Source organism: Drosophila willistoni, chromosome 3R (genome assembly GCF_018902025.1).
Source record: "Drosophila willistoni isolate 14030-0811.24 chromosome 3R, UCI_dwil_1.1, whole genome shotgun sequence".
Classification (NCBI taxonomy): domain Eukaryota; kingdom Metazoa; phylum Arthropoda; class Insecta; order Diptera; family Drosophilidae; genus Drosophila; species Drosophila willistoni.
Genome location: NC_061086.1, coordinates 29,366,899 through 29,388,082, shown reverse-complemented (window position 1 = coordinate 29,388,082; position 21,184 = coordinate 29,366,899). Strand labels below are relative to the sequence as shown.

General features: G+C 37.6%; 1 protein-coding gene across 4 annotated transcripts in view; it reads left to right on the top strand.

Annotated features, from left to right (window-relative positions):
* The first annotated feature begins 17,755 nt into the window (after positions 1–17,755).
* Positions 17,756–21,184, top strand: part of LOC6649532 (homeobox protein homothorax) — a 112,226-nt gene continuing 108,797 nt past the window's right edge. For all 4 annotated transcript variants that reach the window (XM_015177063.3, XM_023179728.2, XM_023179727.2 and 1 more), the window contains exon 1: positions 17,756–18,217. In XM_015177063.3, coding sequence (XP_015032549.2) covers positions 18,203–18,217 — 15 coding nt within the window. In that variant the 5' untranslated portion in view covers positions 17,756–18,202. The remainder of the gene's footprint in view (positions 18,218–21,184) is intronic.

Below are 21,184 nucleotides of genomic sequence, written 5' to 3'. Positions count from 1 at the left end.
CCCTTAAAGAAAATGATCATAAAATAGTTTCCAACACGGCAAAACCAAAGCAAGTTATAAAGTGCTCATTAAAATGGGCAAAGGGTTTTTATTTTTATACCCTTGCAGAGGGTATTATAAAATTGGTCAGATGTTTGTAACGCACAGAAGGAGACGTTTCCGACCCCATAAAGTATATATATTCTTGATCAGCATGAGAAGCTAAGTCGATATAGCCATGTCCGTCTGTCCGTCTGTCCGTCTATCCGTCGGTGCGTACGCGTTTTACTCAGCCATCTTAAGAGCTATCGGGATGAAATTTTTTTTGGGAGCTTTTTTTTACCCGGGTGAGATAAAGTATGAAAATCTTTGGGATCGGACCACTATATCATATAGCTCTAGGAGAAACATTTTTGCAAAAATTGGAGTATCCCCATGAAATTTACCAATATGATAGTAATAGATATAAAATCTCAGATCCCAAAATTTGAATCTGATCCGATAAATAGAACACAAGTTACAGTCAATATAAATCGGTTCAAACGCTGCCGGCAGCGCTGCTTGCTGCCTACTACTGCCATCATCAAATCAACAGAGCACACGCATACACACACAGACGCAACGCTACATGAACTGTATGTGTATGCGTGCCGTGCTTTGCTTAGAAAATGATGGAAGAAGAAAAACTTGTGGTAAAAAGAGAAATAATATTTTGTTTGTGTATTGATGAATTGAGTTGCAGGGAAAGAAATTTCAAAAAGGAAAAATATTATTGCCAAGTATACTGCAAGGGTATATAAACTTCGGCATAGCCGAAGTTAGCTTCTTTGATATTTTTTAATAATAATATGATTAAGTAGAGGCATAAAAAAAAAGGAAATGCAACCTATGTAAAATAAGATAACTATTTAAATTGAGTCACTCGCGCATTCCTATGAATAGGCGACAGCTGAAAGTAAAAACTGTACAATTTACACAACTGTCGGGCATGTGGCAAAGACCTAGGACCTAGAGGAATAAGGACCTGGGACCCAAAAAGGACGCGCATCAGTCAACACAAACAAACGCAGCCAGCCACAGGCTCAAAAATACAGAAATTACTCAAACAAAATGGTCGTAAATCGAGAGTTTGACTTCTTGTCGTCAAAAATGAGGACAGTAACAACCACTAAGCGGATTTTCAGGTAGGCAGGACCAAAAACCAGAAACTCAGAAACCGACAAAACGGTTTTCCATCGAAAACAAGAAAATCGAATATTAAGAAAAGGAAAATGAAAATGCAGCTGAACTTGCTGCCATGAGTGAAGAAACAGGACATACTTCGGGGAAACACATTGCAATAACAACACGAACAAGAGCACTAGAAAGAGAGATAGATAGTTAGATGAAGGCAGGACAAGGCACTTGGAAAAAGTCCTTGTCGTACATACATACATACATAAGGGATATGTATGGTCCCTTGCTGGTTTTGCTGTCAAGGGGCGCAACCAGAAAATGAAACAAAACAATTGTCGATGCGCAGCAAACGATGCGTTGTTAATTTCATTACCCGAAAATTCAAACTGTGCCTCACTTTCGCTTTCACCTCCGACAATGCAAAGGATCGCTGCACATGTAAGATGACACCTTGCCCGAGGGACAGACGACAGACAAACAGAAAGAGAGAAAGGGAGAGACAGATAGAGATAGAGACTCTGGCTTGGATGACTTCTTGATCAACCAATTCTTTGATCCAGCTTCTGCCACTTTTTTTTTGATTTTATTTCCTACACCCCTTTTTAATTTTTGCTGTTTTATTTCCATTTGCCTTAGTATCTGTCATTTTTAATGTGCGCGCACATTAAAATAAATTCATAAAAATTGTTTTTTTTTCAAGTTTCACGTTTTTATGATCAACACAGCCAGCATCGATGCATGTGTTGAATGCTTTTGCTGTTGTTGTCGCTTCTCAAGGATCATGCAATTTAACACATAATAGTTTATTTTGCTAATAGAAGCCAATCATAAAAGCCAACTTTTATATGCAATTTAAGTGCCGCACACACCCGTCCGTAGCACTATCAGTATTTTAACATCAAATTAAAAACGTTGCACAGCCCACAACAACCACATCGTGGATATGGATGGAGGACGGATTGTCCGTCTGTCTGTCTGTCCATCTCGACAGTATCGAACGAACTGAACATATTGTTTTTTATAGCGATCGTTAAAGTTTTTCGCATTTGCCCAAATGCTGGACATGTTTTTTTGATGGCATTCGCATGGGGTAATTTTAACAGTAGTTTTATCTGTGCGTTTAGATTGCGAATCGTGGGCCGTGTTGATTGCAAGAAAAAAAAGATTTAAGTTATCGATATGGCAGATGAAATAGACTTAACCACTTGGATGAGTCAGTTCATTTAGCGAAACAAACCCTAAAAAGAAAAGAAAGTAATTATAAGTTAAATTATAAGTATAAAATCAACGATCTCTCCTGTTTTCTCACGTGCTGCAATGATAAAAATTACCCCAAATTAAGGCAGATAAATTGATTTTCTAAATAAGCTAAGAGAAATTTGGCTAATTCCCTTTCAATAGTTACATTCCCACACTTTATGGCGAAAAATAAAACTCCTAATCATTGAAAGTCAACTGAATATTTCAATCTTCCCACCGTTTTGAGCAGAAGACAAGATCGTAAAGGAGGCATAGCACCTTAGGCTACGGTTGGACCCTACGGGACACCTGTTTTTGAGGGAGTTACTTTTTCATTTGCCTGCAGACAGTTGCCCTTTGGCCCCTGAGTGGGGGCTTATCAGTTCAGCAAACAATCACGTGGAATTCATAACCCCGCCAACGCCCCCTCAATAGTGGAGCAGCAACAACAATGAATTCAATTGAAGGTAGCTATGTAGGTATATCAGCCACCCCCCCAAGCCTAGTCATATCTTGTCTGACTAATGCCATTGGGCTAATGGTAATGTCGGTTGGTCGGTGGGTCGAACGGACGGACAGACTTTGGTTTGAATGTGGCAGCAGCAGGAGAAACAGCAGCAGCACCTGAACGAAATATCAGTGATTGAGCGATCAGTTAAAACGTTTGTCTGAAGTGAACGTGGAATGATTGAGTGGATTTCACAGAGCGACTACTCCCTCTGTCTGTATGTATGAAGCTATTTGCTACAATATGACGTTTATTTTTAGGGTCCAACGATAAATGATAAACGGGCCAAGACAAAAGTGTAACAACAACATTAACTCGCATTAAGTTTTGTCAAAAAAAGCATTTACTTATTTCAATGGAACATTTACCTTGGTTGTGTCTCTCTGTGTGTGTGAGTGTTTACCTTGTGGGAATTTTTCAATTTTGCCTGAAGACGACAACTAAACATGATATGAGATAGCTATGAAATGTCCAACTACTTGTGTCTGTGTTTCTGTGTGTGTGTGTGTGTGTTTGTGTGGGGGGGGCTCAAGTGGCTTAATTAAAAGACCCACAATCCTAACTGGGTCGGACAGACGAATATATAGAAAAAAATAGAGAAAGAAGCAGAGACTGAGTCTATCATCAATTTCATGTATCTAACCACGTGGACAAGGATCGAAGTAAAGCCCATAGTTCAGCTATGTTTATGCCATGGCAAATGGTCTATAAGTTGAGAGAGTTTATGACAAAATACTTGTCAGTTTTGACAAGTTCGTTAATGGGCCTAGAAAGCAAGTGCAGTCAAGGTGTGAAATGCTCAATTAACATGAAATTTATGGCCATACCTTTTAGCTGGGGCCTAGGATCGCTCTTACTGCTGGTGCTTGATGCCTTTAACCCATTAGGACAACCTGTTATTGGCCAAGGACCTTGAAGAAATGCCGAAACACACAGAAACAGAAGAAGAAAAAAATATATGAATTCACTGAATAACTCACCGGCAACAAGGCCAATATAATTTATGTCCCTTTTCTCGCCTAGTTCTGGGTGGGTTTTTTCTTTCTATTTTGTTGTTGCTGTATTTTTTTTTCTCTTTTTGTGTCGGTCGTAAAAACTTTCTTTTGTTTCGACGTGCGCAACTTTACGACTTTACGAGTGCCTTGGAAATTCTATCCTTGTCTCTATGTTATTTGGGAAACTCATTTTTGGAAAAGCAGTGGAGCGGCCATATAATGGAAGGGGAAGGGGAAGGGGACGAGGCCAAATCACAGCCAGCGGCCGCATCGGCAATGAAATATCAATAAAAGGAGCAACAATTTAATTTACACAACAAACTTTGACAGCTTGTAAACGATTTGGGATAGAGCTCACTCTCTCTCTACTCGTCGTTGTCATAATGACAACACTTACTGGGCCATCAAACTGACGCATCGGGAATTTTTACGAGCCGCCGCCGCCGCCGCTGCTGCCGTCGAATGAGTGCGTTTTGTGGCCAAGGGCTACGGTGAAATGGAAGGGTCGGGTCGCTACGGATTGGGATTGGGTAGGGTCCGGGTCGTAGCAGGTCGTACTACTTACTACTACTTTTCTACTCTTTCCCTTTTGTATTCCTCGTAGAACTGTCATAATTTTCTATTTATCATGTAATTTGTAGAGCAATTTGTTGCTCGTAAAAATTCTCAAGTGAAAAAATATCATCATCATCATCGTCATCATGTAATGTAATGTAATGTAATGCATGGATGGGTCATATAAAAATCGTAAAATATTTGGAAAGCGAACAACAAGCAAGAAGGACGGGAGACGAGCGGAAATGTTGGAGAAAGTTGTGTAAACATCAGCAGAAACATTGACATTGAGTTAATGGAAAATTATAGACTGGTTTATAGACTTTGGATTTATAAACTACATGCATAACAACAAAAAGTAGTCAATTCTGAGGTATCATAAAATGTTTGGTAAGGGGGCGGATTAAATTAAGACATTTTCACAGTAATCTTGTGATTTGATGTACATTCTAATGTGGGCGTAGTCAGATACTAAGTAATCTAGTGGAAGATAAGATGCAGTATTCAGAAGGCTCCTGTAGATATCCAAGAGTATACAATTGTGGTTATTTTTAATGAGAAAAGATTTAAAGTATAATGAATAGACACTAAACTCTTTTTAAGTTAAGGATTTTAACGTTCTAGCCTGGCAGAAAAAGAAGGATTAATTATAATCATTAACTTTAAAGGTGTCGATTTCACTATAAAGACTACTGACCATTAACTAGACCAAGTCAACTGCTTCCTTATCATGGCAGATGTGCTTCACTTTAATGTGACTTATAGTAAGAGGGCTACATATATAGCAAAACTATTAAGCAGTTTGATTAAACTATTTTGATTCTATTAAATGTTGATTAAAGGAAATTAAACAGAGGTCTTTTATTTTCATTCTGGGAACTTGTATTTGTCAAAAGATTAGAAAGATTGTTGGGTTATTTGCCTGCTTTTCTATGGATTCCAAACTCATAAGATTTCAATTAAATACAAAACATAATTACTTATTTTACACATTTAACATACTTACATATTTTATTTACACTTCGTTTTTCCCATTCACTTTTGCTCTAACATATTTAATTAATGGAAGTTCTTAGTAGTTATTGCCATCTTAATATTTTGTTGCTCTACTGTTGAATTTTTAGTAAATATTACTTGATGTTTTGGGTATTCAAAATATGAAATTTCTTTACTAAAAGATTGTTATAAAGTTTAATAACATTTTTGCCAATTTTCTACTTTATTTTTCTTAGAGCTTACTTTTTATTATTTCATAGAACTCATTTCTATAACATTTTTAAGCCGCTTCAAAGTAATTATTAAAGAAATATATTAAATTAGTGAAGAGAAAAGAAAATTTGTCTCTAAACAAACTGCAAAAGTTGCTTGGCATAAACAAGATTTCAGAGATTGGCTATCTCGTAAAACACATCCAAGATCTAAGAAAGATAAAGAAGAACACAAAGTTTTTATATACATAAATATTTTCTAAAAGTCTTGAGTATTACTAGACGTTCTTTAAATAACAGTCTTAACTTAAGCCAAACGAATAAAATGTTAAACGAATTAGAAACTCAATTACTTGGATTTGATTATAAGTAAACCCATCTCTAGTTTGGCTTCTAAAAAGCTGCCTTTCAGTTAAAATTATGATTGCCATGTGCAATCTCTTAGTAAATATATCTAAAAGTTGTTGTTTTAAGACAAATTTGGTTCATAATAAACAACATTTTCTAAGCCATACTTAATATTATTAAACACATCAAAAACTTCACGTAAGATGAAACATTTAATTTGCAATTTGACCCAAAAAACAGAAAAGAAAAAGATTTTCGTAGTGATGAATTGCTTGTGTTGGCTTTTACTTTAATTAATTGAGCTTGAATATTTCAGCATTAGATTTCGATTTGAGGCAACGACTAACGATTATTTCCATTTGCATTTGGAACATAAAAAACATGCCTTTTCGAACGTAAATCAACCTAAATCCAAATAAGATTTGAGAGCCATAAAAAATTTGCTTTATATTGGTTGTTGCACTCAATTGCGTAGTCATGCACTGCGTATACGCAATCTAAGATCCATTTTTAGCCATATCCATCATCGTATCTGACCATAATCGTTACACACACACAAAAACACACACTCACTTATTCACACACACACATACAGTCAGTCGACTCGAAGAGGCGCAGACACACGAAAGTATTTTGCAAATTTGCGCTCAATTAATTGCAAATAATTCATTTGTTGTTTGGGAAACGCACACACAGGACAAGAACCGCCTCCGCTTCCCCCCTCCCCCTTGACAGCTCCAAGGGCCCCAGCATTGAGGATATTTTATGGCATTTTGATTTGATTTTTGTCAAACGTGGTTGCTGCCGCCGTTTGCTCCGGCTCCAGCTTCGGCTTGGTCCCTGGCCATAGCAATGGCTACAGCTTCAGCTTTTGACTCCATCTCTGACTCCGAATTCGTCTCCATTTCCATCTCCAGCTTCGCCTCTGACTCTCGGATTCTTGCAACTGGCCCACCCCCCGCCCACTACAATTGGACTCGATGGTGCTCTTTGATTTATTGCCGACCTTGTTATGTGCAGGCGCATTAGCGATATATCCATTTCACTTTCCATAATATAATGGTGGCGGGTCCAGAGCACTGGGCTCTCTGCCACTCTCTCTGTGACAGCCCCTCGTCAAGCATCAGTGGTCGAGAGCGAGAGCGAGCGAGACAACCACATGGTGCTTTTTGGGCTATGTAAGCTGTCTTGTAACTTGGCTGGGGAAATGGCCCAGTGCGGCATCTTACCCCTTAAATTTTATGGCAAGCCATACCAAGTGGCAGAGGGGAAAAGGCAAGCCCAGTGCAATGCGGCAAAGGGGCAAAATGGGGCAATCATTTTGTATTATGGCGGATTGAATTGGTCAAAGAGATGGAGTTGGTTCACGAGAGAGAGGAGGCGTGTAGGGGAAGGGGGACCGGCTATTGGCGGCGGAACGGTCATGGCTGATCTCGCATCGATGCGCCGTCGAGCCATTAAACAAAATTTATGAGTTTTGATAATTAGGAAATGCGGATTAACAACCTGAAAACGACGTCACCGCATTTAAATTTTTGCCTTCATTCCTGAAATTCACATTTAATGTAATGTTCTTTTTTCGCCTTTGATTTTTCGTTGGCTTCCTTGCAATTAAATGTTTTTAATTTGACATCAATTGGAAAATTAACAGTGGCCATAATTCGTGTCAATCCATATTCATATCGGACAGAGTCAGACGCCGCATCCTTTAGAACACAAAAATTGAAATGTATTTTTAGTCAGCTCACAAATTTTAATTTTTGCTTCTTACTTTTCGGTGTAATATAATAATCAATTAATAAATTTCATTTGCTGTCTTTTAAGCATTTTTTTGTCATGCAAATGTTACATTATCATTCAGAGGCGTAGTGAGGATGCCCTTAGAAAACTTTGTAAGGATTACCTAAAATTTGGTTCGGCCTAAAGTTTTGCTTCGGTTAGTTTTGATATTGACCATTCATATTGAGTATATTTAGTCTAAAGCTGAGAGTTAAAGTTAATTTAAAAGGTGAGAACTGTTGAAATGAACTAGTTAGATAATCATTTAAACATTTGCAATCTATTTTCAAGTCGTGATTTTCGAGTAGTGATTTTTTAAGCTCAAGTCTCATAATTACAAAAATTTATAGTAGAAAACAAAATTAAAGTTTAGTCTGAAGCAAATTACTTACTTACCTATAAAGTGCTTTAATCTGTGTTACTCCAGTGCATTCAATTAAAAGTAGAACGTTTTGGTCTATTCCATTGCCAGTCTTCAAGAAATCAAGATATTTCCCCGACTTGGTTATATAATAGTCATTTAAAAATATATTTTTACATACTTTTAATGACTAGCATTAACAAATTTCCTCAATTTAACAAGTTATTGCCTGTTCTTTACAGCAATTATTTAAAGATTTGAATTAATATATCTAAATGTTTTAAACCTTACCAATATTTGCTTTACAAAATGTGTGTCTGTGTATGTGTGTTAGTGTATTATAATGAAATTCAAAAATATGCATTGACGTCATATTATTGACATATTTCCACCAGTTTTTCCTCCTTTCCCTAATAACCTGTCAATCGACTAAAGTTTGTTTTCCTTATATGCAATCGATTCAATTATTGCGTTTAGCACTTAAAAGTTATATAGTCTATAAATACGATTCTGACTACGCCCATGCCAATGTGGCTTTGGTGACTTGAGCCAGTTAATCCGGCCGGTTAGACAGCATTTCCGAATTCAAAGAAGATATGAATTCGTTTGCCAGCATAAATCAAAACAAATTTATTTTAACAATTTCTCAATGTTTGGAATGTTTCAATAAACTTGCAGCAACCACAACTACTTATAAAAAAATATGAGAAAAATTTAAAAAATAAAATATATGAAACTTTAAAGAATTTGTTAATCTTTAAAGTCATTTCAATTATTGCCCAATGAATTTTTTGCTTAGGTAACAAACTGATACAAGAACTAGAAAACTCAAATATTTCTACTCATATACTCATATTTCTACAATTTCTAAGTATTAATGCTATAAATTATCTTATATTTGGATTTGAATATTTGTAGAATGCGTTGAGCATGAAATCCATATAAAAATATATAAACAATCTGTTAATTTGAAATATTTGCTTTCTTTTGGAAATATTAGTTGTAAATTTGTGCAAAAGTTAACAAATATCCAAAATTAATATTCATAGACTGCCAAAACTAATGTAAATTTTACTCAAATATAGATGTTTCGACCAAAATAATTCTCTTTGGCATTTTTTTTAACCTAATCTAAATTATAGCTCTGCTTAAAATACAAAAAAATTATATTGAATTTGAAAATTTAAATAGCAGCAAATATTTTCCGACGGCATTTATAATTATTCACTATCACAGTTTCTTAATCCTCCTTCAAGTCTATATTCCTCGTTAAATCAATTTGAATAAAAATTTATGCGTAAATTTCAAATGTTGTTAAAAATATCGATGATAATTCCATCTACAAACTGAATTTACATCGTGTTTAAGTGTCCGAAAATCATATTTTTTATTTTGTTCCAAGTCAATTTGGGCATGAGTAATCAATTTTTGGTCCAAGTGTATAAATATTTAAGTGTCGTTCCATTCAAAGGATGACCTTGCTGGCTGGATGAAAAATTAAAAATTGTTGCACTCTGTTGATTGGTCAATGTGGTGGTAAAAGATGGGAGAAGGAGGGAGGGAGGCAGGGAGGTACTCTTCTTATTTACTTTGGTTTTCATTGTTTGGCTTATGGCTAAACAGATTGAATTTTTGGCAAGTTTTAACAAGCCCAAAAACAACAACAACAGGAGAGGCTCCAACTCTTGTGACTCTGACCAAGTGCAAAGTCCGATAAATTGAGAGACTGAGATAGGGTGGAAAGGAACAGCAGCAGTAGCAATGGCAGTAGCTGTGGCAGCAGCACCAGGAGCAGGACATGACCGGGCTTGGTGTACCTTATCGAAATGCCAACACACTCGAAACAACGTTTAATTAGAGTTTGTTGTTTATTTATTTATTTATTTGCTTGGCTGCTCCTGGACGGACGATGGCGTACTCGTAGTCATCGTCATCGTCGTCGTCGTCGAGGTTGGCGGCGCGTCGTGTGCCGACCATTTGGTTGACCATATAGACTGGCGGCATTGGGAATGGGTATGGACTTTGGGTATGTGTCTGGGTATGGGCCTGCAGTTTTCGACCATTAATAATTTCATTGAGTGCGTTGTGTTTTCTCGACTCTCTCTCTCTCTCTCTCTTACTCGCTCTCTGTTGTTGTTATTATTTGTACAACGAGAAGGTGGCGGCTTCCGTTCTCCCTACACCCAGCAAGCCGTCAGTGTTCCTTCCTGTTAAGCCCCCAACCATCTCGGTGGCCACCTCCTCCTCCTCCTCCTCCTTTCTCTTGTAATATACATAGAGTAAGCCCGGACGCCAACATTATGGTTTGCCATGTGGCTGTCAATGCTAGTTGAGGGGGTCAAAGTAATTTTGGAGAAGAATATATTTTTGAACATTTTCTTCTTTGTGTTTTTGGCATTATTTAATATTTTCCATGTTATTTACTCTCTTGTCGCGGAACTGACGAACTATAAACTAGAAATCGGCACTTGTACACACACAAACACAGAGAGTATTCTTGTCCGTAGTCCAATGTACATGCATGTCCTTGCTTCTTGCTCCTTACTCCTGGCTTCTTGCTCCTTACTCTGTTTCATTTCTGCTGTGGTCATGCGATAATAATATTTGTTATTTACTTTAACGGAAGGAACAACAAAAACGGAAATGCACATAAATTTATTTTTTCCTTAGATTATTATTTGTTCTCTTTCTTTCTCCTTCCCTTTCTCCAAGAGTCTCTGGCTATCCCCCTCTCTTTCTCTCTTATTCTTTGGTTTTCTTGGCGACAGTTTTTTCTTTGTTCTAATTCTTTTTCTCTTTTTTTTTGGCTTTTTAAATTGCTTTTTTCGACAAGTTGGCAAATTTTGTTCGTAAACTTTGATTAAGAAAAATATTTACTTGGGTTTTCTCCATTTTGAAATTGTTTCTACAATATTTGATTTAATATTTAAGTTGGTATTGTTAATAGCAATACGAAATTTGATATAGGGTAAACGAAAAAGTCTTCTAAGGAACTTAAGTCCACTAAATATTTAGGCTTGAGCTTGGGAATCGACAACCAAGAGCCTTCGTCGTCTTCTTTAATATGAGGGCTTCTTTATTTAGATCTTATAATGATTACTGAAAGTCATAGAATATATATAAGTATTATCTCGATTGCTAGGATTTGGTATTCTTAATAATTCCAAGTGTTTTTATGCTTAAACTTAACTAAGAGTCTTCCCCCTTAACATCGAAATGCCAAGTGTCTCCTTCTTTCTGTTAATTTAGTTATCAAGTATCAATCCCTAAGTAGTTTTTCATTAGAAAAACGTTTTGTGTGTGTGTGTGTATGTAAAAGTGATTTTCACTTCATTCCGTTGCCCTCCCTAACACTCACTCACTCCTCCCCCCCTTCCCCATGACAGTTTCAAGTGGTTTTTCTGGGCAATCAATCAAAAAGAAAACATTTTTTCTGTCTACCAAAAACAAAGGCCAGACAAATGTGCCCATAGAAGATCATTTTAGCCAGAGGAAGAGAAGAAGTAAAAGTACATGGAGAGGAGGATGGCAATGGGGGATGAGTAGAAAGACATCATGAGTCAGAGGAACACATGTGGTCACAGACTGACAGGACAGTGTATTGGGAATGTATATCTTAATCCATGCCGTTTCCTCATTTGCATTTGGTACATCCAACGTCCAATATGTGTATCTAATGACAAGTTTTAAATAAAATTCCTTTTTCGTTTCTTTCCGTTTCAGGTAAAGTATGAGTGAGTGAGTTCTCTTCACACAGGTAAGTGTAGAAGATAAAGCCCTTAATACATTAAGTTTTGACCAACCAATGAATGTTTAAGTTATAACTGACAAATGGCAATCGTTTAGTAAGTGTTTGTTTTTTTGTTGGCTTTAAACTTTTGGCCCAAAAATGCCAAACGAAAGAATGAGATAAGTTAAAGCGTGTTGGTGTTCTCGACCTGAATCCGGATTCGGTCATTTTGTTGACGCCGTCGGCAGCCGCCATTGACAGTTGTGAACTTGTTGTTGTTGGCTTGGATGTCGGGGGCTGCTGTCAAAAGCAGACGTCCCACTGACGGAATAACAACAACGTGTCCATGTCAGTCTATTGGCCAGGACTTTTTCGGGGCGCTCATCCTGGGCGCCACCGCCGCCGCCGTCGCCGTCGCCAATGACCGGCATATTTTATTTATATCTTTTGGCATCGATTTTTCGTCTGACGTTTTGCCTTGAATCATGGGACAAATGACACTATATATCAGCAGAAATTTGTTTTCGCTCGAGTTGAATGACTTGCCGGGACGTGGGTGGGTGTGAGTACGTTGTCCTTCTACGTCTGCTTCTGGGACAGGTAGAAAAAGCAATGTCCTTAAGCCTTTTATGGCTCCTGAGCCAAGGCAAGCGTTGAAAGTCACAAATTTCGTTTCATGAAATGGGCAAAAATGATTAAGGACAAAAAGGTGAAGAAAGGTAAAGTTATAACTAAAAATAAAAGGTGAGATGGTAAAGTATGTTAAAGGACATCAACAGGTAAAATGTATGCATCTCTCTTTTAAATACAGGTAAAAGGTTAAACCGTAAAACAAGAAAATATGTGATCGGAAAACTCTTCGGTATAGAACTTCAATGTGCGGTGACTCTCAAACTGTACGCGCCTGTTCAAACAGCTGATTCGTTGTGCCATAAACCGTTCATTTATACTTATATAGTGCCGACTCTTTCTCACCGAGGCTGCGGCGAATTCGGTACGCGCGCGAAACAAAAACAAACCATTAAGAAGACATGCTCTCTCTCCGGCGTGTGTGTGTGTGTGTGGTGAGAGAGTGCGCTTGTGTGTGTGCGTGTGAGTACGGTGCACTTGTCTGTCAAGATTATGGCCGTTGAGTTTTTGGGGGGCTGGCGGCCAAATAAGAAAAGCAACGCGCCATTGCCCCATCTCAAAACGCCGACGGCAACTCCTATTTTTCTTTTTCTTTTGCATGCATGTGCCATTTGCCATTTTCTTTTGCATAGAAATAGAAATGAGTGTCTTTTTGAGTGAGTCAAATGAGTGAGTGAGTGAGTACGACTTGCTCTCTCGAAGGTCCTTACGCAGCTTCTGCTTCTGCTGCTGCGAGGAGGAAGCAAAAGGCTGGCCATCAACTTGATATCGTGTCGTCGTCTTCATCTTTGCTGTCGCTCGCTCGTCGTTTTCATTTGATAAATTTGCGTTTATAAGAAAGAGATGAATTGTCATGCACAACAGCAGCAGCAGCAGCAGCAAGCAGCAGCGGCAGCGGCAGCCAAAAAGCAGCAACAACTGAAGGGGGGCGTGTGTACATATATATATGTTATGGCTCTCTCTCTTTGCATCTGTATGTGTGTGTGAGCGAACAACGGTTGGCGCTCAGTTGGGGCCGCTTTAAATCATATTGGCTGCCCCTCTGTGTATTGGTGTGCTGCTCGAGTGACTGTATGTGTGTGTGTGAGTGTGGAGCTTTCTCATCGCCACATTTTTCGCTCGCCGACGACCATTCAATGTCGCTCAACGCCAGCTCGCTCGCTCGTCTGGGATTGGAAGTTTCCAAAATGCAATTTTGCTGCCTTTTGCCTTGAGGTTTTCGTCTTATTATCAGAGACGACGACGACGACGACCAAGACGACTCCTTTTTGTGGGTGGAGACCTGGCAATGTTTTTCATTTTTCTTGCCTGTTTTTTTTTTTTTGCAGTTTGTTCGTTTTTTCTTTTCTTCTTCATCTACTTGTGTTTTGTTCTGTTTTTAGCTGATTTAAATTTCATGGTCTCTTCAATTTAGCCAAGTTTTAATATTAAATTAAATTAAATTCCTTTGGCATTTTTCTTCATTCAGCAATTGGGAGAAAATAATGTACATATATAGGCATTTTCTTCTCTACCCCCAACTAGAGATTCCCCAAATTGTTAGCAGAAAAATAAAAATTGTAAATTAAAGAATGCTTACGAATTAGAGTTTATTTTATTTTTAAATATTTTCATTTCTTTCAATTTAATTTAATTTAAGATTCAAATTTCTAATCTCAGCTAAGGTATTTTTTTTTTTTTTTTTTATTAATTTATTACTTATTAATCAAAATCTAAAGGCTTAAAAGGCAAAACGCTTTTTTTTTAAGATAAAGCAATCAAGTCTTTGAAACTTGAGTTATTTATTGCATTTAATTGAATTCTCAAACCTTGTTTCTTATTGCATTTTGAGCAACAGAGTAAAAACAAAAAAAATACCGAAAAATTTGCATTGAAATTTCAACACCTTGCCCAGATGAAAGGGGGGAAAAATGTATCGCAAAACCGCAAATCAATCAATGTCTCATAAATTTGTCAAAGTGCCGACAGTTAGACAAGAGCCAGACCGATACTTTGCCGCCTCTCCTCCTACTTCCAAACACACACACACACAGCAGACACACACAATGTTTCGTCTCTCCTTTACAAAATGATCAGCTGATTCAGTTTATTATTTAACTTGTAAAAATGAAATGGAAACCAGATTAAGTGCAGCATCATCATCAGCAACATCAGCATCATCATCTCCTTTGATGCCCACATCCTTGCCAGAACTAGAGCCAACGTAGCCAAGCAAAACAAACAACAGAGCAATTTTTCATTTTCCTAAAAACGCAAAAACCGGCGCGGCCAAACATTGGCAACATTGGAGCTTGGAGTTGGCGTCAAAATGAAAATGGCGACGGGCGCCGCCGTTAGCCAAGCTTGTTGGTTGTTCCCAAAAAGGATGCCCAGAAACCAAACCAAAAAAAATAACACAAAAAAACACACAGAAAGGAAAACAAAACGTTGTTGAAAAATTGCCTGGGAATATGTGTTAACTGCTTTTTAAACTGCCACGAGGACGACGACACGACAATGTTGCCAGCAACAGCAACCGAAACGGCAACAGAAACAACAACAATAACAACAACTGCAACAACAACAAAACGTGGCCAGGATATGCATTTTTGGGCAGTTTAATTTATCGGCTCGCGATTTGTTATTGCCTCCCGTCCGCCCGCCTCTTCCACAAAATACAAAAAAAAGTTCACGGCGCGAACAGCTGTTTGTCTCGTTGCTGTTGTTGTTGTTGTTCATGTTATTGTTGGTTTTATTATTGCTGGGTTTATTTGGTGGCAGGATCATTGGCCAAGTGGCTGGATCACAACGCCATGACGTCGACAACGACAACAACAACAATAACTATCGTTCTTGCAACTTTTTTGAAGGCGTTGCCTATTTGTCTGTCAATGTGTGAGTGCGTAAGCTTGTGTGTGTGTGTGTGTGTGTGCAACTTGAGTGAGTGACTGTCTGTATAAAAGTCTGTCTGTGTGTGTGTGGGTAAAAAGAGTGCAAAAAACCAAATGCGGTTGAGCGAAAGCTGACGGACATTGTCTGGAGGTGGAACTGGAGCTCTAAAGTCGGGCTAGCAAAACACCTGAAAGCACTCACTAAGGCCACTCACAGACACAGGTGAGTGGATGATGAAGGGGGCGGGGAGCAGTCGTAGAGAAGACTGAACGGCAAACTGATGCAAACTGCCACTCACTCAAGCGAAAATAACAAATGGGATTGGTTTTTGCTGATTTTCAACGCACGCACCAGAAGAGACGTTGTTACAGCAACAACAACAACAACAACAGCGAAAAAACAGTCAGCAGCAACAGCAGAGAGCGGCAAACGGCCAAAAAACCTATAAGCCGTCTCCTTTTGGCCAAAGCCAAATAAATTTCAAAACGAAAACGCACGACGACAACGACAACAACGACGACGACGACGACGACAACAACGGCAACGACGAGCGTTGCGCAAAAAGAGGCGAAAAACAAACACGAGCAACCAAAACGAACAGCAACGACAGCAACAACAACAACAACAAGAGTAAAAACGAAAAAAAAAAACTAAAATTGAAAGAACGCTGAGCGCAGCAGCGACAGAGCAACAGAGCAGAGCAGTGTTGGGGATTGTGACAAGTGTGTGTATGACAGAAAAGGCTACAAATCCGTCATCATCCTTGTGGGCCCCATTTTGTTGGGGCGAAGAAGAGAGCGAGCGCTCGCCGTCGAAGAAAGCGCCTGCGCTCTGAAACCCTAAAGCAAATTCGCCGTACGATACACTCACACACACAAATAAACACTTACACTCACCCTCACTAACTCACTCACACAAACACTTGGGCACTCAACAATTCGCCGGAGCGTGCGCATCGAGCAAGAAAATGTATTGTATAGCCATCGCATTCGCACCACTGGAAAATTTACGAGCCTTAATGGCACAATTGTTGCGTCGCCTCGCATGTATGTAAGAGTATGAGGGTGCAGCTGCATCTGTGTGTGTGCTTGAATGTATTCGTATCTCTGTGTGTGTATGTGTGTGTGTGAGTTGGCCTGGCCTGAACTACGAAAAACTGGCAAAATGATTGACAGATTGAAAAACTGGCAAACAGTGTGTATTTGCCTTCGAAACGCGTACGACGTGTGTGCTGTCTGTGTTGTGTGCGAAGTAGCGAGAAAACGCCGAAGCCGTCGCACTAAACGCCGCCGCAGTCGTTGAGAAAAAATTATTATTATTATTATTATTATTGCTATTGCCCCAGCATTATTATAATTATTACCCATTGCCGCCGCCGCACAATAACAACATCACAAAAAAAAGAAGCACAATAATAAACAGAAAAAACCGCGAGAAGCAGCAAAGGCTTCGCGATCTTTTCAAAGATATATCTATATACATACACCATAAAATATATATAGAATATATTAATTCGTTCGATCGGCGGGTAATCGCGTTATTCCGTCGTTAAAAGTGTGTGTACGTTACCGGGGTCCGCCGTGGGCCACCGTCACCGCAGCCGCCGCCGCCGCCGTAGCCCTTCGTGCCGACGCTAAAACCGTGAAATTTTCACCGATCATCCCAAAATAGAGACAAATATCTATATAACTTGATCTTGATTCGCTGACTTTTAGCAGTTGTTAGTTAAGTTAGCAGTTGCCACAGTTGGAAGAGAGAAAAAAAAAACTAAGCCCCAAAAAAACTAAGAAAAAAAGTCTCCGTTTCTTTTCGATTTTTCATCACAAGTTTTCGCGTTTTTTCGTTAATATATATAGTATATAGTATGTAGAAGCAGCTGTGATAAATAGTGCGCATATTATACGAAAGCAACAAAAAAAATAATAAATACAAAAAAGTAACACAAAAAAACACAAAAAGTATACGACTAGAAACAACAACAACAACTTCAACTACAACTACAACACAAAATTGAAGACAAGGCCGAAATAGAGAGCAAGCAGGCCAGCTGCAAGGATCACAAGAAATGGATTTATGACAACTAACAACAAGAACGCTTCAAGGCAACAACAATTATGTTGTTTGGCCAGCAACAGCAAAAACCACAACAACAACAACAACAACGGCTAACTAAACTAAATGATTATTACAAATTGTATACGATTTTTACAAACAAGACTCAAGGAGCAAAATTAAATATGTAAATATTCTATAAACATTTATATTTAACACAACAACAACAAAAATATATATTAAAAAACCAAGTTGAAAGATCTCCCGCAACGCGCGCGTAACTACAACAACAACAACCAAGTATACCAACAAACAAAACAACAACAAAAATTATTATACTAATAATACATAAATCTAAAAAAGTAAAAGATTTAACAAATGTGCCTGTGTTAAAACCAACAACTACAACAACAACCACAACAACCAGCATCAAGTTGATGTAGAATAAAAAGAAAAAAAAAGTGCAAAAGCAGAAAAATTGAGAGAAGATAAAGAAAACTGCATATTTTTATTTGTGAGTGTAAGAAAGAAACAAACAACAAAAAATATCTATAAACCGAAATACCAAAGCATCATAGCAGGAGGCCCAACCGAAGATCTTCATCTCTCTCTCCGGCAGCAAGAAGAGCAGCCGCAACAACAAGAACCCAAATCATCATCCAGACGACCGACACAAGGGACGTGGGCCCCTAGTTTTGTGTTGCGCCGCCAACTGTCGTCTCTACACTAAAAGTGGCACAAATCGGGTTAGAAGTCGCTCCCAGAGCATTAATGGCTCAGCCTAGGGTAAGTACAAATCAAAAACTGAGTCAAATCCCAACCAAAAACTTCCCTTTATTAAGAGCAAGTGTCTGTTACCCAGTGTGAATTAGCGACGGCAAAACTTAAACCATGTGTGATTCCTTTTTAGAATTTTACGAAAATGCGACGGCATTTTTCCTTTTTTAAGAAAAACAAAAGTGAATTGCCGACGCCAAAAATGTGTAGGAATCCATTAAAAAAAGTGACAAGTGTAGTTGGTCTTTTAGTTAAGGCAATAGAATAACAAGTTAGGGACTTGATAGATCAGTGTAAATATATGTTAACAATGTGAATTTATGTAGCAAATGAAATGGTTAAAGTTCTTTAGTTAACTATTCATTCTAAATGGTTTATTAGTACAAGAAACTAAAGTCAACTTCTAAGATATTAGAAAACTAGAAACTAACTAATAGAAAGACTTTATATCATGTTTCTATGAAGCTGAAGCCAACTCTTGAGCTCCTAGAAAACTAAAATCTAATATAAAGAAACAAAAGTCTTAAGATATCTACTGGGCAGTCATAAAACAACAAAATTGGAGTATAGAATCAAATTTCTACAAATTCTAGAATCAAATAACAAACAAAATTAGATTCAAAACTCAAATCAAAATTCCCTATATTCACTTCAAGTTACTTAGTTGCACCTTGCATACCATTAACAATTGATTATTTCAATGGAAAATATTGATATCCACACGATATGCCTATATAAACGAGTTCTCTACTCAAAAAACAAAGAAACGGCAATAATTTTTGGAAAACGAAATCTTCACTCAATAAAACCCAAAAGATAATTAATATCGTCTGTCTGAGAGTCTACACATAGTTTAATTTGTAGCAACCTCTTGAATGATTTATGCGGGTCATTAGACTAGTGTGCGTAATTATTTGATTTATATGTGTTTGAAATAAATATTTCGATCTTGGCATTGAATCTTATGAATCTTCAACACTTGACATCAAATTAAGAAACATTTTCATGCACAAAGTCAGTCAGTCTCTCTCTCTTTTATATTGATTTACAATGTTTAATACTCAAAAGTTATCATAAATAAAATGCTAATCAGCTGACTGAACTGATGGAATACTCATTCTCCTACTTACCGAAATCGGAGTTGGTTATTTAGTTAGTTTAGGCTTTTTATCAATTGATTAGCATGAATATGCGAAATGAACTTGATTCTTCTTTTACCTCTATCTTACTCTCTTTAACTTGAAGTTTGTATTGGTAATTAGCATGTGTAAGTGTGTGTGTGTGCTGAATTATGACAGGCCATATACATACCTATATCTCTGTATATATATATATATATAGAGAGGTAGACCGAATCAGCTCTGGGACAGCCAGTAAAAATACAAAAAAATGAAAGAAAATGCAAAAATGCCCGCGGGAATTTTTGTGGTGATTTTTATGTGGTGGCTCTGTTTTGCCGTTTCTCTGGCGAATAAAATTTACGCTTGTGGTTTAATACACAATTCCTGTCCTGTCCTGTCCCAAAGACCTATGGGTCTCTCCCCCACCCTTGCCATACCCCTTTATCTGTTGTTGTTGTTGTTGTCCTGGTTTCCCAATCCCTTCCCTATGGTATATTGTCTCCTGCTGTCGGGCATTTCCATTCCATTTCAATTCCATCAAATGAATTTTTTCGGTGCCGGGCTACATACATATATATACGGGTAAGCTCCTCTTGGTTTGCCGGAACGTGTGTGTGCATTTGATGCATATAATTTTATTGCACAGCACACACACACACAGACACACACTCATACATGTTGGTCCAAACATTTTACCATATTCATTCAGAGAGCTCTGCGGTTTTATTATTTACAATTTTATATATATAAATATTTTCATTTTTCATGGCTCGCATTGTCGAGATGCTCTTTTATAATTTTCACTTTTGTGCGTTACGCGAAAAATGGCGGGAAGCAATTTTTATATTTAATTTGATTATTTTATGCTTTTGCCCAGTTAATGAAAACAACGAAAGAGAACAAAAAATGGCAAACAATCTGCTGCAACAACAAATGCAATTTCTGCAATGCAGCTGCCGCATTTACCATCTCTTTCCCCACTCACTCTCTCTATCTCTCTTCCTCTTTCTGTGTGTTTGGGCCCCCCTCAAAATGGGCCCAACCACGGCAATTCAACAAAAATTGTTTTGGTGTTATTTTAATTTAAAGGTTAACCGCAGCGTAATTTGTGGCATAAAATATAATTCGTCTAGTGTGTGTGTGTGTGTGTGTGCAAGAGGAACAAACAAAAAAAAAGAAGGCTAAATCAAATAGAAGGAAAACAACAACAACAAAATAGTAGCTCGTAGTTTGCTGCAACTGCAAAATGCCATTCAATGTGGCTATGTTCGTTCGTTCGACATTCAAACGATTTGCAATTTGTGTGCTCAGAGTTTTTATTAGAGAAGGAAAAAAAAAAAAAAAACAAAAAAATGTTGTATTTGTATTTGCAGTATATACAAAAATAATGACTATAAACCAGATTTCTAAGAAATAAAACAAGTCCGAGATGTGTATATAGTTGATCTCTTTGGGTGGCATTAGTTTTGATGTGAGTATAAAAAGAATCGAGATTCAAAAGAAGGAAAAGTCTTTGAATTTTTTGTAATTATTATATTTATGACTCAAAGACGGATAAATTTTCAATGTTCAAACTGATTGAGTCTTTTTTTTGCTAGATTTCTGAAAGTTCGTAGGTCTAAAAGAACAAATTCATTAACTATTGAAAGTATATAAGTTAATTTCCAAACTAATCTCCTTAGTCTCTCCTTTTGGTTAGTCGTAATCTTTGGCTAAAACCTTTAGGAATTTCAATTTACTTTAAATTCTATTTTATACCTTTAATTTTCCATACAATAGAATGAATACTTTTGGGTTGATTCGTTGTCGTAACAGCCTCTCATTTTGGAATGAGTCAGCCCGTTGAAGTTTGAAC